The 16,935-nt window shown below is 36.2% G+C and overlaps 1 protein-coding gene across 4 annotated transcripts in view; it reads left to right on the top strand.

Moving 5' to 3' along the window:
• The window catches only part of AFG1L (AFG1 like ATPase), a 221,597-nt gene that overhangs the window by 81,186 nt on the left and 123,476 nt on the right, over positions 1-16,935 (top strand). For all 4 annotated transcript variants that reach the window (XR_003521753.1, XM_027604017.1, XM_027604016.1 and 1 more), the window contains 3 exons: positions 3,263-3,364; positions 4,299-4,429; positions 14,133-14,232. Coding sequence is in view for 3 of the 4 variants with exons in the window: in XM_027604017.1 (XP_027459818.1) it covers positions 3,263-3,364; positions 4,299-4,429; positions 14,133-14,232 (333 nt within the window). In the remaining variant the exon portion in view is untranslated. The remainder of the gene's footprint in view (positions 1-3,262; positions 3,365-4,298; positions 4,430-14,132; positions 14,233-16,935) is intronic.

Genomic DNA, 16,935 nt, shown 5'->3' with positions numbered 1-16,935 from the left:
TGGGTGTTTTTATTTTATTCAAATATTAAGTACTTTATTTTTTTTCCAGTTAATTGTGGGTCTTAGGTATCATGTCATATCAGAACATAGTTGATCTACCTCATTCATTTTACTGGGTATATACTATTTTATTATATGAATGTTCCATAATTCACTTAATCAGTTTCCTGCTGATAGACCTTTATTTATTTTTTATCAGGAGATTGACTTTAGGATCATGTTGTCAAGTTATTTCTAAATTGATTTTCATTGGGATTCCATTGAGCTTTGAAATAATTTAGGGAGCAAAAATATCTTTACAGTATTGATTTTGGTTCTGAGTATTTTTAAATACTTGTCTACCTTTTGATTGACATTGCCAAACTGACTTCCAGAAGGGTTGGTTTTATACTACCTCCAGAAGTATATTAGAATGCTTGTTTTCCTACATCTTCACGAACCTAAAAATGGTATGTCATGGGTGTTTTCCCTTGTATTCCTTTATTCCTGGTAGAATTAAACTTTTAAAAACATGTTTAAAGCTATTTATATTTTTTGTGTCATTTGAATACTCATGGTTTTTTTTTTTTTGTACATTGATCATCTTTTTTTCTTTCCCCTGTTAAATCTGTCCTGTTTAGTATTCTTTCAGTTGTAGTGGAAAAAAAAAAAGCCAGTTGAATTGGCTGAACCAGGAGAGGAATTTAATGGGTGGTTTAATTATTAAGTTGAATAATGGTCTGATTCAGCTGTGGGTAGATCTATATTTAATATCTTAAGTGATATTTTTGGGATCTCTTTCCCTTCCCTCCATTTCCCTTTTCCTTCATCTTTTGGTTCTGCTTTCCTTTTTGGCTTCGTTCTTGTTCATAGTTTTGTTGTTGGCTTCATTCTTGGTCACAAGTTTTTGCTGTTATAGAAAATATTTCTGGAATTTTCTAGGTTGCTCCTTTAAAAAGAGAAGGGATGATTCTTATTTTCTGGATCCATATTAACTGCCTCCAGAGAACACTGACCTAACTGGGTCATGTGCTCATTACAGGGCCAACCACAGTGTATATGATAAAGGGGTATTTTGATTGGCTCATCCTGTGATTGATGCCCTCATAGAATCATGCTAAGTAGGGAAGTTTTCAAAAGTAAGAGATTTAGGACAGACCAAAAACAAAAACCAAAAAAAAACCCCGAAACACCATTGTAATTTCTAAGAGCTCTTCATATTTAAAGATATGTAAGGTTAATCTTTCAGATTTCATGAAGACAGGGATTTTTGTCTGTTTTGTTTACTACCAGATCCCGAGCACCCAGAATAGGGCCTCACACGTGGTATTCAGTAACAATATATTGATTAAGTAAGGATATTAATTTTATTTATAGTGATTTTGATATTCAGAAGGTTAAGTTTTTTAAGGTTTTATTTGAGAGAGAGGGAGCACGTGCATACAAGTGAGCAGGAGCAGGGGGGTGGGGCAGAGGGAGAGAGAGAAGCAGATCCCCACTGAGCAGGGAGCCCAATGCGGGACTCGATCCCAGGATCCCCGGATTGTGACCTGAGCCAAAGGCAGACACTTAACCTGCTGAACCACCCAGGCGCCCCCAGAAGGTTAAATTTCAGGTAGCCATGTTTTCCTTTATGATTTTTTTTTTGCTTTTATCTCCAGAAGCTTTTTATATGATGGTCTTGTTATATTTTAAGCCTGTTTTTTAAAGACTTAGTACAAGATTACATTCAAATATATATTATTCACATTTTTTGTGAGTTCCTGACATTTTTCTGGATCTACAAGTGTACTGTTTCATGCAGCAGATTTAAAAATTTTATTATTTTGCATAAATGTAATGATTCAAATCTGCTGCCACGCACTGTATCAAGAAATATTATACTAAATATTTTTTCAAAAAAATTACTTTTAGATCGAATTGGTTTCTTCATTAATGACCAGATGTGTTTGTTGAATTGTATTTTCATATACAAAAACTTTCTGGTGATTCAGATGGCATGGACTCGAAGCCATATGGAATGGAGGAAAGCCAAATAGATTTAAGACTTAGATCTCACATCCTGAGCTGCCTATGTGTACTTGTAGCTCCTGCGAGGAGACGACGGGCACTGTGGTGGGGTTGTGCCAGAGGAAGCAGTGAGCATGAGAGACAGCACCAGCATGCGCTAGCCTGGCCTGCTGAGGAATGCTGGGTCTGACCTGAGCCTGAGTACTGCCAATGTCCCCAAAGCTCTGGGCTTTCTGTAAGGGAATAAGACTTTCCATACATACTTTGTTAAATATGACTCTTCGATTACTAAAGCAACACTGGTTAAAAGTTTCAGTGTTGAAAATCAGATAATTAAATTATAAGGGTTAACGGTTTCAGTTTCTTCAAGTAGGCCTCATTTTGAAAGATTTATGTTCTCAGCTTTTTAAGAAAGTGTCATATCTTAAGAACACTTTCTTCAAAAGCTAAAACAAAACAAGCAAAGAAAAAAAAAGAGACACAGCAAGAAACAGACTTTTAACTATTGAGAACAAACTGATGGTTATCGGAGGGGAGGTGGGTGAGGGAACGGGTGAAACAGATGATGGGGATTAAGGAGGGCACTTACTGTGATGAGCACCAGGTGATGTATGGACGTGTTGAATCACTATATGGTACACCTGAAACTAGTATTATACTGTGTGTTAACTATACTGCAATTAAAATAAAAAACTTACAAGAAAAAGAACATAGTATCAACATGTATAAAGAAAATACTGTAGGATATGCAAAGAGAAATAAAGATAAACCTACCAAAAAGTGTTAAAATTGGCAATTCTGCAATTCTAATGTATGTCTATTATTTACTTTCAGCATTTATGTTAGATACTAATCTTTATTTTTTTATTTTTCATCTTTGAATTTCCCTAAGACCATTCCTCTTGCTTATGGCCCAATAAATATTTACTTAATTAAGTTATTTTATTCAGATTGATATCTTTTGGAAGAGAAACTGAAGAATGAATAATCTGCAGATCTTACCAGTTTATTTACATAGTTCTCTGGGGGAAATAGCCCCTGTGATGTTAATTAAATGTTGTATTTTCTAATAACAGGATTTTAACAAAAAAGAGCAATATCAACATTTAATTTTTAGCTCGTTTAACATACAAAATAAACACTCCTTTCCAAAAAAGTAACTTAGTCTTAAGCTTTCCAGTAGAAGAGCGTGGTTTCATTATCCCAAAGCTAATGAGCAATCATTAGAGCAATCAGTACATACTGTTTAGTAGTTTTGTGTTTTTTTTTTAAGGTACAGGGAAAACAATGGTGATGGACATGTTTTATGCTTATGTGGAGATGAAGAGGAAGAAACGGGTTCATTTTCATGGGTTCATGCTAGATGTTCATAAAAGTAAGTTAAATGGTCTAAAAGAAGGGATTTTTAAGTGGGCAGACACTACAAAATAGTTCTCATCATCTTCTAAAATTCTTAATCCTTGAATCTTTTAAAAAATTAGTTTGCTTAAAGTGAGGTTTTATTTGGTTTCACTCGTTTTGTGCTATATTGAAACAACTCGTGACGTATTTAGAGTTGGTCCTAAAGACAAATTCAGTATTTCCTGTCAAGAGAAGAGAGGTTACTATATGAAGGTCAGGTATTTCCTCTTTCTACTAAGGATCAATAAGAAATGTTAAAAACTCACTTATTTCAAGAAGTTGTTCTTGATTAGGTCATTTCCTCTGTGTCACCTTAGCGTGTAGGCATTCATGTGCTTGTATGTATGCCTTACTGCTTTGTCAGTGTTCTTAGATTATTTCTGTTGTGCATTATTTGTCTACCAGCTATATTGTAACCTCACCAGGGCAGGAACATTGCATTTTTCTTCTAATACTTCCAACATTCAATACACATACGAGGAGTGAAGTGGGATTGCCTAGAGATAAGGGAACATCCTGATTATGTATGCTAGCTGTAGGGCAGGATCACCTCCTCTGCCCGCATCTCTGAAATCCTCAGCAATAAGATTGATCTGTTGATCCATCTAGTTACCATCTTGTCATCTAGGCTATCACTTTGTCATCTCTGAAGTGATTGAAGGGTGGGGATGGAATAACTACAGAGTGTCCTTACAACCGTGGGAATGTATTAAGATGTGAACAACTTATTTTGAGGTAGAGAAAATGCAACCAATTTTTCAATAATCACATTTGATTTTATGTGGCATTTAAACTTAATTTTTATGTTAACACTGAAGTTTCATTTAGAGATTTAAAAGATACATTATAGTTTTTAAAATGAACAATTAATACAGTATTTGATTTGTGTTTAATTTCATCCATTAAAGGAATACACCGCCTTAAACAGAGTTTGCCAAAAAGAAAACCAGGATTCATGGCTAAATCATATGATCCAATAGCTCCCATAGCTGAAGAGATCAGTGAAGAAGCATGTCTCTTATGTTTTGATGAATTTCAGGTAAGGTAGAGATTTTCATAGATGTGGAATGGTATTCTGAATGACATGTGAAGATTTAAATTCTGTTCCTGATTTTATCATTGTTTTGTAAATTGATGTGACACACTACCTCTTATGAGTTTATTTTACTCTCTAGTCCAGGGGTTAGCAAACTATGGCTCACACAGAGCAAATCTGGCCCATCTGCTTTTGTATGGCCGGTAAGAAAAGAATGATTTTTATATTTTTAAAGGGTCTTTTAAAAAAGAAGAAGAAAATGCAACAGAGACCACATGTGGCTTTCAAAGCCTAAAGTATTTACTACTCAGCCTTTTATAGGAAAAGTTTGCCCACCCCTATATTAGGGTCATGGATTTACATTTCACCTGTACCATGATGGAGATAATGTCATGATTACAAAATAATGTCTTTAAAGATGTTTGTGGGTTTTTTTTTTTTTTTAAAGATTTTATTTATTTATTCATGAGAGACAGACAGAGAGAGAGAGAGAGAGAGAGAGAGAGGCAGAGGGAGAAGCAGGCTCCCAAGGAGCAGGGAGCCTGATGCGGGACTCGATCCCAGGACCCTGGGATCATGACCTGAGCCGAAGGCAGACGCTTAACCATCTGAGCCACCCAGGCGCCCTAAAGATGTTTGTGGGTTTTTTAAAAAGTGTTATATAAAAAACAAGTGATGAACACATCTCAAGCCTCACAACTTGTTTGTGATGACAGGGGAAGTTGGCCTTACTTGAACTTTCAAAGTTCTTGTAGTTTTAGGAGTCTTTGAAATTGTGCATTTAAATTGGTAATAAGTTATTTTCTGATCTTTATTTCTTATGAGAGCAAAGATAGCATGCAGGCAAATGCCATGTCTTATGCTTTTTCTGTATCTTCGGTGTTTAATAATAATGATGATAATAATAATAATAATAGATGCTCTAGGTTAAGAATTACTTCCTCTTTATTTGCTTTCTTCAGTGATTCTGAAATGTAATAGTTTATTTTTCTATAATGCTTACTGTAACAGCAGTTGATTATTTGAATGAAAATAGAAAAATCCACAAATACTGAATATAAGCTTAAAAATAGGGCTTCATACCCAGAGCTTTTGAATAATATCTCTGGAGCTGAGTGCATAAACTCCTGTGTCTGACTGCCTAGAATAAAGGCCCAGAGAACTTCGAAGGGGTAGGAAGCTAACATTTGTTTTGTGCCTACTCTGAGGTGGGCCCTGGGTGAGTCACACATCTTATTTAAGCCTCACAACAGATTTGTGATGAAGTGAGGGAACTGTCCTAGTTGAATTGTAAAGCTTCTTAAAGTTTTAAGATTCTCTGAAATTGTGCATTTAAATTGGTAACAAGTTATTTTTTGTTCTTCTGTGTTTTAAAAACCTACATTTGGTGGGAAGATAAGATGACCAGGTTGCCTTTATCCCAAATGAGGCACAATAGGTCTCCATTAGCAACTTGATACACTTATCTAACAATGGTCTTGATTTATGATAGATGAGAAAGAAGAATTTTCACCAGGAAAGGTGTTACACTGGGCCATCTGGAAAGGAGGAATCTTTCCTTCTCCTTTCAGTCATATTAAGACAGCCTGGCATTGACCTTTTTTTTTTTTTTAAGGATTTTATTTATTTATTTGTCAGAGAGAGAGAGAACACAAACAGGGGGCACGGCAGGCAGAGGGAGAAGCAGGCTTTCCACTGAGCAAGGAGCCCGATGCGGGGCTCGATCCCAGAACCCTGGGATCATGGCCTGAGCTGAAGGCAGACGCTTAACTGACTGAGCCACACAGGTATCTCATCACCTTTTGTATTGTAGAACTACAAAGGTCTTCAGAAGAAGGCTTATGGGGAAGAAATGTTCTACTCTGAAGAAGTATACTAAGTACACCAATGTGCTGCAGAAAGAGAAGGGCCTTGTTTAGTTCTAAAAATAGTACTGAGTTTGTTGTCGACAACAAAAGTCAGTGATAAATCAGTGAAGGCCATCTCTTGTTTTCTCATTATGATCTCTTAATCACATTATCACCAATAAAATTGAATTAGCACAGTTAAATTTTTGCTTAGGGCATTGAAGTTAAATTTTTTAAAAAAATATATTAATACCTAACCTTTGTAAAATGATTCATGGTTTACAAAGTGTTTTTATATCTATAACACAGTTATTCATTTAATTCTGTAAAATAGTTATTATAGTCATGTAGATGAGGAATATAGAGGCATCAGAATTTCCTTGGTATCATATAAAAATCATGACCTTTAACTTAAAAAATGTGAATTTTAAAACATTCAGAGAAAAGATTGGTCTGTTGCTGTGACACAAAGACCATTGGCAAGACTGTTTAAGAAGGTTAGGAAGCAATGACAATTTGGTGGTGCAAAGAGATCCTCAGAGGATTAATAGCAAGCAGGGCCAAATTACCCATTAGGTGTAGTAGGCACAGTACTTAGGGTCCGTTATACTTTCAGGGGCCCATGAAAATATTTTAATTTCTTTTAAAATTTGCAGAAAAAAATGAACATATCATAATGAATTCAGCCTGTATCTATATATATTTTATACCAACCCAGTCATAGAATACTATTTATGTATGTATTTTGTATTTTCAAATGCATTTTCTTTTTTTTTTAAGATTTCATTTACTTATTTATTTGAGAGAGGGTGCTTCTGTGTACGTGAGCTGGGGGATGGGGGGCAGGGGACAGTCAGATGGAGAGGGAGAGGGAGAAGCAGACTCCCTATTGAGCACGATGCTCAGTGTGGGGCTTGATGAGGGGCTCAATCCGAGGACCCTGGGATCATGACCTGAACTGAAGTCAGACACTTAACTGACTGAGTCACCCAGGCACCCCTCAAATGCATTTTCTAATTGAGGAAGGGGCTCATGAAGGTAAAAGTGCCTAGGACCCATGAATGTCATAATACCACCCTAATAGTGAGGCCCTAACAGAAACCTCTCTGGTTGCATTCGGCATTCTTCCCTGAGTTCAGACTTCAGAATGTTGATTCATGGTTGGGAAGAAGGAAACAAGCAACTCTCAGGATGCTCGTGTTCCAAATGAGTGAGTCTTGCAAAAGAAAGGCAGGCAATAAAAATGATTTTTCAAATTACGTATTAAGTATAAAGGAGATCAAGGGGGAGATAGGCCCCTCACTTGTAAAATGTTGCTTGCTAACAGAGAGAGTGGATGTGACGGAGTGATCATCGCCTGCCCCGTCCAGAGTTGGTTTGATGTTCATTCATTCCTTTACTCATCCATCCCAGTTGCCTTAAATAAAGAGCCTTATCCCAAACTGCAGGACCCGATCTGACCCACAGTCAAATGGACTCTGTCTGGACATCTGATCTATGAGTACCAAGCCCACAAGCTTGCCAGCAACATTGCACTTATATGGTGTGCCCTGGGGATTGGGCCAATCATGTCCTCTGTCTCATGTCTTTCAACTAAAAGGCACTGAGGGCAGTTCCCGCACAATAATGAAGCAGGAACAAAGAGACATAGGAAATAACTGAATCACATTAGGGGGAGGACTACAAGGCTGCTCCCTGGACAGCTGCTGTGCTCTCCAGAGCTACCTCAGCTCCAGTTCCCAGCAGGTGTTATCAGTGCTGTTTGCATCCTGGAGTCTCAAGTAAACTCCTTTTCTTTAGCTGAATCTCCTGTGCCTGTTGCTTGCAAACAGTCTTGGGGATGGATCTGTTCAGCTCATGTTTTGCTCCTATCTGCTGTATCAGGAGGGATTTCCTTATGGCCTATAAAAGATAGCATAAATAGGAGTACTGTGAGGAAATGTCACCTTCCTTCATATAGAATCCAGTACCTCCAATGCAAGGAGAATTACCTGATGAACTAAAGACCAAAGAGCAAAGAGATGAGGTATCTTCTAGGATGCTTTCTACTATAGGTAGCAGAAAACCCAACTTAAAAAAGCTTAAACTCTAAGTGGGTGTGTGTGGGGGGGAATACAATAAGATAGTGTCATTTCTTTTATTCAAGCTTTCCTGCTTTCTCTCTTGATCCTATCTCCTATACTTTCAAGCCTTGCTCCTTGCAAATATTTTCCAACCCTATTTTCCTCAAAAATTAGGGAGCCATATCTAATAGTGGGTGTTATACCAAATGCTTCTTTCCCACCAGAGCTCTGAAGAACATATGCTCAGAGATGATAAAACAAGACTGAATATCAAATTGATTGCTTTTATTTGATTGCAAATGCTACTGCAGTGTAGCATTCTATTATGTTAGAGTTGACAACATGAGAGAACCCTCTGCTTTTTTCTTTTTTTAATTATTATTATTATTAACATGTAATGTATTATTTGTTTCAGGGGTACAGGTCTGTGATTCATCAGTCTTACACAATTCACAGCGCTCACCATAGCACATACCCTCCCCAGTGTCCATCACCCAGCCACCCCATCCCTCCCACCCCCCTCCACTCCAACAACCCTCAGTTTGTTTCCTGAGGTTAAGAGTCTCTTATGGTTTGTCTCCCTCTCTGGTTTTGTCTTGTTTCATTTTTCCCTCCCTTCCTCTATGATTCTCTGTCTTGTTTCTCAAATTCCTCATATTAGTGAGATCATATGATAATTGTCTTTCTCTGATTGACTTATTTTGCTTAGCATAATACCTTGTAGTTCCATCCACGTCATTGCAAATGGCAAGATTTTCATCTTTTTGATGGCTGCATAATATTCCACCGTATATATATATACCACATCTTTATCCATTCATCTGTTGATGGACATCTTGGCTCTTTCCATAGTTCGGCTATTGTGGACATTGCTGCTATAAACATTGGGTGCACATGCCCCTTCGGATCACTACATTTGTATCTTTGGGATAAATACCCAGTAGTGCAATTGCTGGGTCATAGGGTAGCTCTATTTTCAACTTTTTGAGGAACCTCCATACTGTTTTCCATAGTGGCTGCACCAGCTTGCATTCCCACCAACAGTGTAGGAGGGAGAACCCTCTGCTTTTGAACAAAGTTGCCCTGCATGTCCTAGGATGAAAAGTGTTAGTAGTTTTGCTTTTATTTCCTCTGCAATTCCAGACTTGAGCCTGGAGTTTGCCACAGTATGCGAGAAAAGGCCAGTTATCTCTATATACCCACTGTTGAGAAGAACCAGAGAAAGCAAGAGTATAAGGGCAAGATATGGCTCCTAAGGGCAGAGGTGATCACTGAGCAGAACCTGGATCTCCTAGTTTCAGTATCTGGACTATTTTCTGCTGATTTTAGAAAAGCTCCTCTAGCACACCAAAACTGGATTATTACTAGTCCAGATCTCTCCTTGTCCCCTTTTTCTAAAATTTGGGGGTAAAAGGATACCCTCAAAATATTGCTACAGCAGCGCTCTGATTCCCAACATCCACACAACTTAGAACAAACAAGCAGAGGCTTTGCACTGAACTTTCTGCCTGGGGCAGTCTCCCCCAGATACCCCAAAGAGTCTCTCATTTCTTCAGATCTTTGCTCAGTTATCTCCTTAACAAGGCCTATTCTTACAAAACTTGTGGTTTGCCATTAACCAACGTTCCTTACTGTCTTTTTTAAAAACATTCTTTTTAAAAATAACATATATCACCTTCTGGCATATATATATTATTTATTATGTTTACTGCTTATTATATATATATTCCTCCATAAGAATGTAATCTTGAAGGTGGGAATATTTGTTTTGGTAATTGATGTATCTCAAATGTCTAGAATTGTGTTTGAGGATGAGTGAATGCCTAATAGTGAGTGAAAGAATGAATGAATAAATCCTAGTACCAAATGAGAAATATTGAGGTAGTCTCCCAACTAAGTCCCACTTCCCTTATTTATAATAACAACCCACAATTTTTCCTGTCAACATTCTGAATTATCTTAACATTTTTTGCCTAATAAATGAAAAATGGTATCTTATTGTTTTAATATATATTCCTTAAGTAATAATATAGGTGAATTTTTTCTACATTTGTTTATTAACTAGTTAAAATTCATCTTTTATGAACTGTTTGAGACAAAGCCATTTATTAGAATGGTTACATTCCATCTATTATGTATATTCTGTTTATTGAGTACTATGTGCCTTTGTTCTTAACTACTGTACTATGGTATATACCATTCCATCTACAGCTAAAATTCGTTACAGCTACATATAAATAACATGCAATTATACTAGCATATATACCATACACAGACAATAGTCCTAGCTAACATTTCTTGAGGAGTTAATATAAGGATCATAACAATTTTGCAAGGTAGGTATTATTACTACCTTCATTATACTGATGAGGAAATTAAGGGTCAGAGAAGTTAACTAACTCATCAAGGTTACACAGCTGGTAACTCAGTTTGAATTCATCATTAGTGCTCTAATTCACTAGTAGTAACAGCTATGTTATATGTTCTCTTTGGTATATGATGTCTTACATTATGTATTTAAATATACAGATCTGGAGCTGGATAGGCTTTTAGTAAATGTTTTAATGATAGAACCTAAAAATTATCCTTAAGCCTATTAATCCTAGTACGATACATTGCCGATTTACTACAAAAGAATTTTTTAGGCACTTTATTCTTAACAATCGTTATGTCTACAATCACCACTTCACTTTTAAAATTGAATCCTATTAGTAGTCTTGATTTTTAACTAGTTATTATTGGCCTTTACTTGGTGTTAATTAATATAATATTTATCTTACTAGGGAGCTGAATGAGAAGCATTGCTGCTTAAAACAAGACTATATGTACTCTTGAATTTGGGGAATTTTTAAATTATGTTTTGGCAGTATTCGGATTACATTTGCAGAATGTATTCCTCATTAGCTTGGTCATCTTTAGTAAAGTATATAGCATTTCAGTTTTGCCTTTGGTGTCAAATATACTATTATTTTGTTTGAGAAATTTGTCTAGGTAGGTTTTTATATGTTTTAGTTGTTGAAATAAAAGAGCAGATTTTCCTCAAAGTTTTCTTTAGGGTCTTCATTATGTTGACTTCGAATATTTAACATTTTTTTGTTAAACCATTTATGATTCTGAAGGTATAACACTGAAGGAAACTGATTTTTTAAAAAAGTTATTTTTTCCTGTCTTTTTTAGGGACACTGGATAGATGTTTTACTAATATGGTCTAAAAAAAAAAAAGAATTCTGATGAGCAGAATATCATGCAAAATTCTCCTCTATAAGCTATCAATATCATTTAAAAAATAGTTTTGACCGTTTTTGTAAAACAGGAAAGCTATTAAAAACTGCTAATAAAAAATAGGTGCTTATTTTTGTGCTAATACTAATTACTGATAATGCATGCTTATGTTTGTCACTCATTACATGGCACTGTACCAATCAGTGGGTGACTGAGACTCAAGCACTTACATATGTAAATTAACCATTAGATTTTTTTTTTTTCTTTTTTACTTAAGTGAGTCATAATGGAAAGCAACTCTAGGTCATAAAAAACCTTTTCTCTCTAATGCTAATGAAATGTCTCCCCCTCTCTGTATTAGCAGACTACCCTTATTGGTAATCTGTAGCCTTCTCTTTTGTTCTTGGTGGTAATGAAATGCTGGGTGCTAAAAAAGCCTGCTCTCCAAGAATGTGTGGCCAATTGTCTTCTGTTCACTTATACTGTAAAATTACTGTTCCCCAGCAAAGCTGAACAAGTGTGGGGACAAGATCAAAAGAGTATACATTGGCACCCAGCTACCCCAAGTGACTCCTGCCTTATTAATTAGCCATAGCTTCTCCAAGTTAATTTACTCTGATAGAGCAAAAACATTTTGTAATACAAAAACAACAAAGTATGATTCAACCACAAGTCTTTATTGTTTGTTTTTCTTCAACTTGCAGCTTAAACCTTTGCACTGTTACAAGCTAAATGTCTCTTCACTTTTCTAAACCGTAGGGCACGAAAAGCTACTTTAATTTTTTTTCAAAAACATTGGTCAGATAGTCAAATGACCATTTTTATTTTCTAAAATTGAGCAACTTTTAATTGATATCATTCTCTTTCAAAGTCAGTGTATTGGGAATCCAATTTAAAAGTGCACTTGCTTCTAAAATTTGCAAGCTTGTTTGCTCTCTCATCAGAAATGCCACTGGTGTCTAAGCATTTTGAAAAGGGCCTTCTCTGTGAGTATTTTTGCGGAAGCAAAATTTGACAGTGATCCTAAGCTCCAAATTAACTATCACTTTCCTAAATAATTAAATAGTTCGACTTTCCTTTTCATTTTAATCACCACTCTGTAAGTTTCTGAAGTCTTTTTAATTTAAGGAATCTTCAGTAGTTTTCTAGTTAATGTTTTAAAGTTATAGCCTGAGGCAGCAAAAAAAAAAAAAAAAGCTCTGCACATCCCTGTTTCCTGGTTTAGTTTGGTTTTTGTTCAGTTGGGAAGGAAATAATGAAACTTTTGCGTAAAAGAGAAAAGTGACATCAACCTGTGTAAGTCAGGTAGGACCATTTATTGGGTAACTTTCAGTATTTTGATCTAATTTGAAAGAATTCCCCCAGATTCTGTGCTCTAACAGAATTTAAAAATAACAATGTGATATTTATTGTATGTTTTGTGAATATAAAACCAATTTTATTAAGATGATGTGAAATGCTATTAAATATCAAAATATTTTTGCATAAGAAGTATCTAAAACCCATATTATTATATTTATAAGGGAAGGTGCAATGATTAATATCTATCTTCACCATACATTTGTTTTTGAACTCAACTTCCTTCCCTCCTTAATTTCTCTATTTCCTTGTGATTTTAAAAAGCTTTTTAAAAAAGTTATTAAGTTTGTTAATTGTGGATTTTTAAAAAATTTTAGAAAAGATAGTTATATGTGTCTGTAACTTAGATGGAATAGTTTTATCTATATTATGCATTTCTGCTTTTGTCAGAAGTAGTTTTTTAAAGCACTGCATGAACAATTCTTGTAAGGTTTTTCTTTTCTTTCTTTTTTTTTTTTAATAGAAGGAATATTTGTGTTTGCGAAGGTTAGCAGAGGCTGGCTGTGCTGGAAGTGACTGCAGTGCCTTTTGATTATTCATGGACAGTAATAGAAGGCACTTAAAAAGAACAATGAAATTGCTTATTTTTGTGATGGGCCATCTGTTGAATTGTTTTGTGCAACAATTGCACAATAGTATCTATGTCATATCATTCTATTTTCAACAGCAGCTGATTATGTCTCACTGGCTATTTGTCCTTATTTCTAAAGTCCCATGACCATTTAAAGTCACCTTTTCAGGGACCTTTGCCAGAAAGGTATTAGAAATCTCAATCAGCTTGTTTATTCTTCTTCTGTTTTTTTCTCGCTTTCTCTCTCCTCTTTTTGCCAGGGTAGGGTGGGGTGGGGTGGACGGAGTCTGTGATGGGCATAGGAGGAGGGATTTTGTTATGTTATTTCTAATTGATTAGACCTCCTAAATGTTTAATACAATTATCTGTACTTTCCACCTGTAGTTTATAAAAGAAGTTAACATAGAACCATTTGATAATTTGCGTAGAAATGGTAGGCTTGCAAAAAAGAGTCAAGTTTAAAAGACTACCATACAGTCTTTCATGCTTTTAATTATCTACTCTTTTCTTCATGAGATAATTAGAATTTTTCTCTTGGAATTCACTTCCATCCTTAAAAAAAAAAAAAAAAAAAGATGAGCCATTAGCAAATTTGTTAGAGCAGAAGTGAAATTAAAATAAAACAAATGTGTTGTTGTCCATAGGTCACTGACATTGCTGATGCCATGATTCTGAAACAGCTTTTTGAAAATCTGTTCAAAAATGGGGTCGTCGTTGTGGCAACATCCAACAGGCCACCGGAAGGTAAAAACAAACATTGTGCTAGTCTCATCCAATTAGGTGGAAACTAACAAGCTTTGAAAAATCTATAATTTTTATATTCATCTTATTGTGTTAATAAAATCTGATGACTTTGCTTATCATTAGTTTTATAAAGGACTTAATCTAGAAAATCAGTTGGTATTTGTATTTGAAAAATGTTTATAGTCTTAGCAAGGTAAATTCATGTGATCTCCTGTTTTGACGAACTTGCTGTTTTTCTCTTGAGTATTTGATATATGTTCATACCAAAAAATGATGCTGGCAGGCCAGGTCTGAGGACCTGGAGGGGGTCCTATAGAACCAGCCAAGAGGGTCCACGGCTTCTGCGCAGGATGGAAATCAAATGCAAGCCAGCAGGAAGTGAGAGCAGAGTTTATTGAAGATATAGAGAGAGCAGATACGGAGAAGTGACTGGGAGACTTGGAAAGGAAAGGAGCATGAGTTTCGTCTTTGTTCAGGGTCTTGGGTTTTTTATTAAGGATCATGGTATGGTGTATGTGTCCTCTCAGGCATCCAGGAACTGGTTAGAATGAAGATGAGACCCAGGTGTTATTCCTTGGAGCCAGGGCATCTTGGTGTTGAGATGTCTAGCATTGGTGGTCTGGAATATGCATAGGACAGCTTTGTTCAGTCATTATCACCTGGTCCTTCCTTAGATGTTATTTATTCTGAAGAAATCATAAACTCCTTGTCCCTTAGAAGGAGGGCATACACTATTTGCATTCTGAGGCATGTGTAAAGTGGGGTGGGGGTACAGGTCCTAGCAAGAATAGAAGCAGGAAAAGGACCAAAAAGCAGATTTTTATGGAATTCTTCAGTTTCTGTGTCTCAGAAATACAAGCCTTTCTAATTGCTTTTTATGGGCCATAAAAGAAACTCAATGAAATGAAAGAAAACTCCTAATTGAATCTTAGAAAAAGACTTAAATCTTGCTTACATATAAGTGTTTCTAATACTTAATTTATCTCTAAGGAAGCACTTGTGGGAGACATAAATTACTTAATACTTTTGTTTTTAAGGATTTATTTGTTTTAGAGAGAGAGAGTACGAGTGGGGGGGGGCAGAGGGAGAGAATCTTAAGCAGACTCCCCACTGAGCATGGAGCCCAATGCAGGGCTCAATCCCATGGCCCATGAGATCATGACCTGAGCCGAAACTGAGTCTGATGCTTAACCGACTGAGCCCCTAATCTGATACACTACTAGAGAATTACGCATGATTCTGTCAGATGTGCTTATTAAAATTTATATAATGTTATGGATAGCATTCTTATGATTTACCAGGGTGGCAACCCTCTGAGATAACGCAGTGAGTTTTTTCATATTATATCATTTATCAAGACTCTCCTTTAGCTGACTGTTGACTAAACAGTGTCATCAGTATTATCTTTAGACATTCAATGACAAGCTATGTTCATAAATAACATGGTGCTAGAATAAGCTTGGAACACTGCCCCCTCCCTCACCATCAGTAAAGACTGCTGTAAAGAAAATTGCAGTTGGCTGCTCAGTTGGCTGTGGTCAACTGAGGAAGGACCACCACAAGGAAAGGGTAAGGTACATTCTGGAGCTCATAGCTTTGTAGAGTGAGCAAAGTTATAGGCCCACCAAGATAGCATGTAGAAATTCAAAGTGGAGCCACTTTTCCAGAGAAGACTGAAAATTTAAGACGTGGAATTGAAAAAATTGGGCATTAACCACAAACTTAAATCCTTTTTTAAAATATGAACCATAGAGGGGATACTGTCATACATTTAGTTTTTGGCCATGGCAGACAAATGATCATCATAAATGGCTTAATATTTTATTATAGAGAAGATGGCATGAATATATGCCAGGAAAAGATAAAAGTACAGGACAAAGAATATATAGGTCAGTGGTTGCCAGAGACTACAGTGGGAAGGCGTTTGACAGCAAAGGAGCAACATGAGAGAATTTTTGGGGATGATGGAACTGTTTTGTATCCCGATTGTGGTTATGGTTACATGTATTCAAACTGATAGAACTGTACACCAGAAAAGTTAATTAAAACTAAGAACAAATCACATGGATAATCAATGCAGAAAAGAGATTAGAACCTAGGTTTTGTGACTCTTAACACGTTGTCCTCTATCACTGCTTGTTGTTGGTCATCACTGATCTTTGTCTACCCTGTCCTAGAAAAAGCGGCATGTCCTGTTTTCCAATCATCAAAATTGCATTCAACTTTTTCCTTAGGTCACAGCTTTTAATCTAGAGCCCCAACATTGGTTGTTACTGTTTTTACTATTTACTGTTTTAAATAGCATATTAGTAGATGAATTAGTATTCTCTTGTAACGCTCTGAGAATTAGTATTCTAATTCTAATTCAGAGGGTTCTCCCAATAGCTGGAGAGAGGATGAGCCATGTGAGGAATTGAAAGGTAGCCAGTGTGGCTGGAGTACAATGAAGGAGGGGCATCCTTCTGCCCCTCTGCATCCTACAGTGAGGTACTGGATGCAGTGAGGTACAACATGAATCTGGAGAAGTGAGAGCTAGACCTTCTAAAGCAATAAAAAGGATTTTGGATTTTAGTCTAAGAGAAATGGGAAGATACTGAAGTACTTTAAGTAGGGACTGACAAGATCAGAGTTGGAATATCACTGGGTGTAGTGTGGAGAACCGTTATGGGGGGTGCAGTAATATGGTGGATTCAGTGAAGATAT

This window comes from Zalophus californianus, chromosome 7 (genome assembly GCF_009762305.2).
Source record: "Zalophus californianus isolate mZalCal1 chromosome 7, mZalCal1.pri.v2, whole genome shotgun sequence".
Taxonomy (NCBI): domain Eukaryota; kingdom Metazoa; phylum Chordata; class Mammalia; order Carnivora; family Otariidae; genus Zalophus; species Zalophus californianus.
Note: the sequence above shows the minus strand (reverse complement) of the source record. Positions and strands in the feature narration are given on the sequence as shown.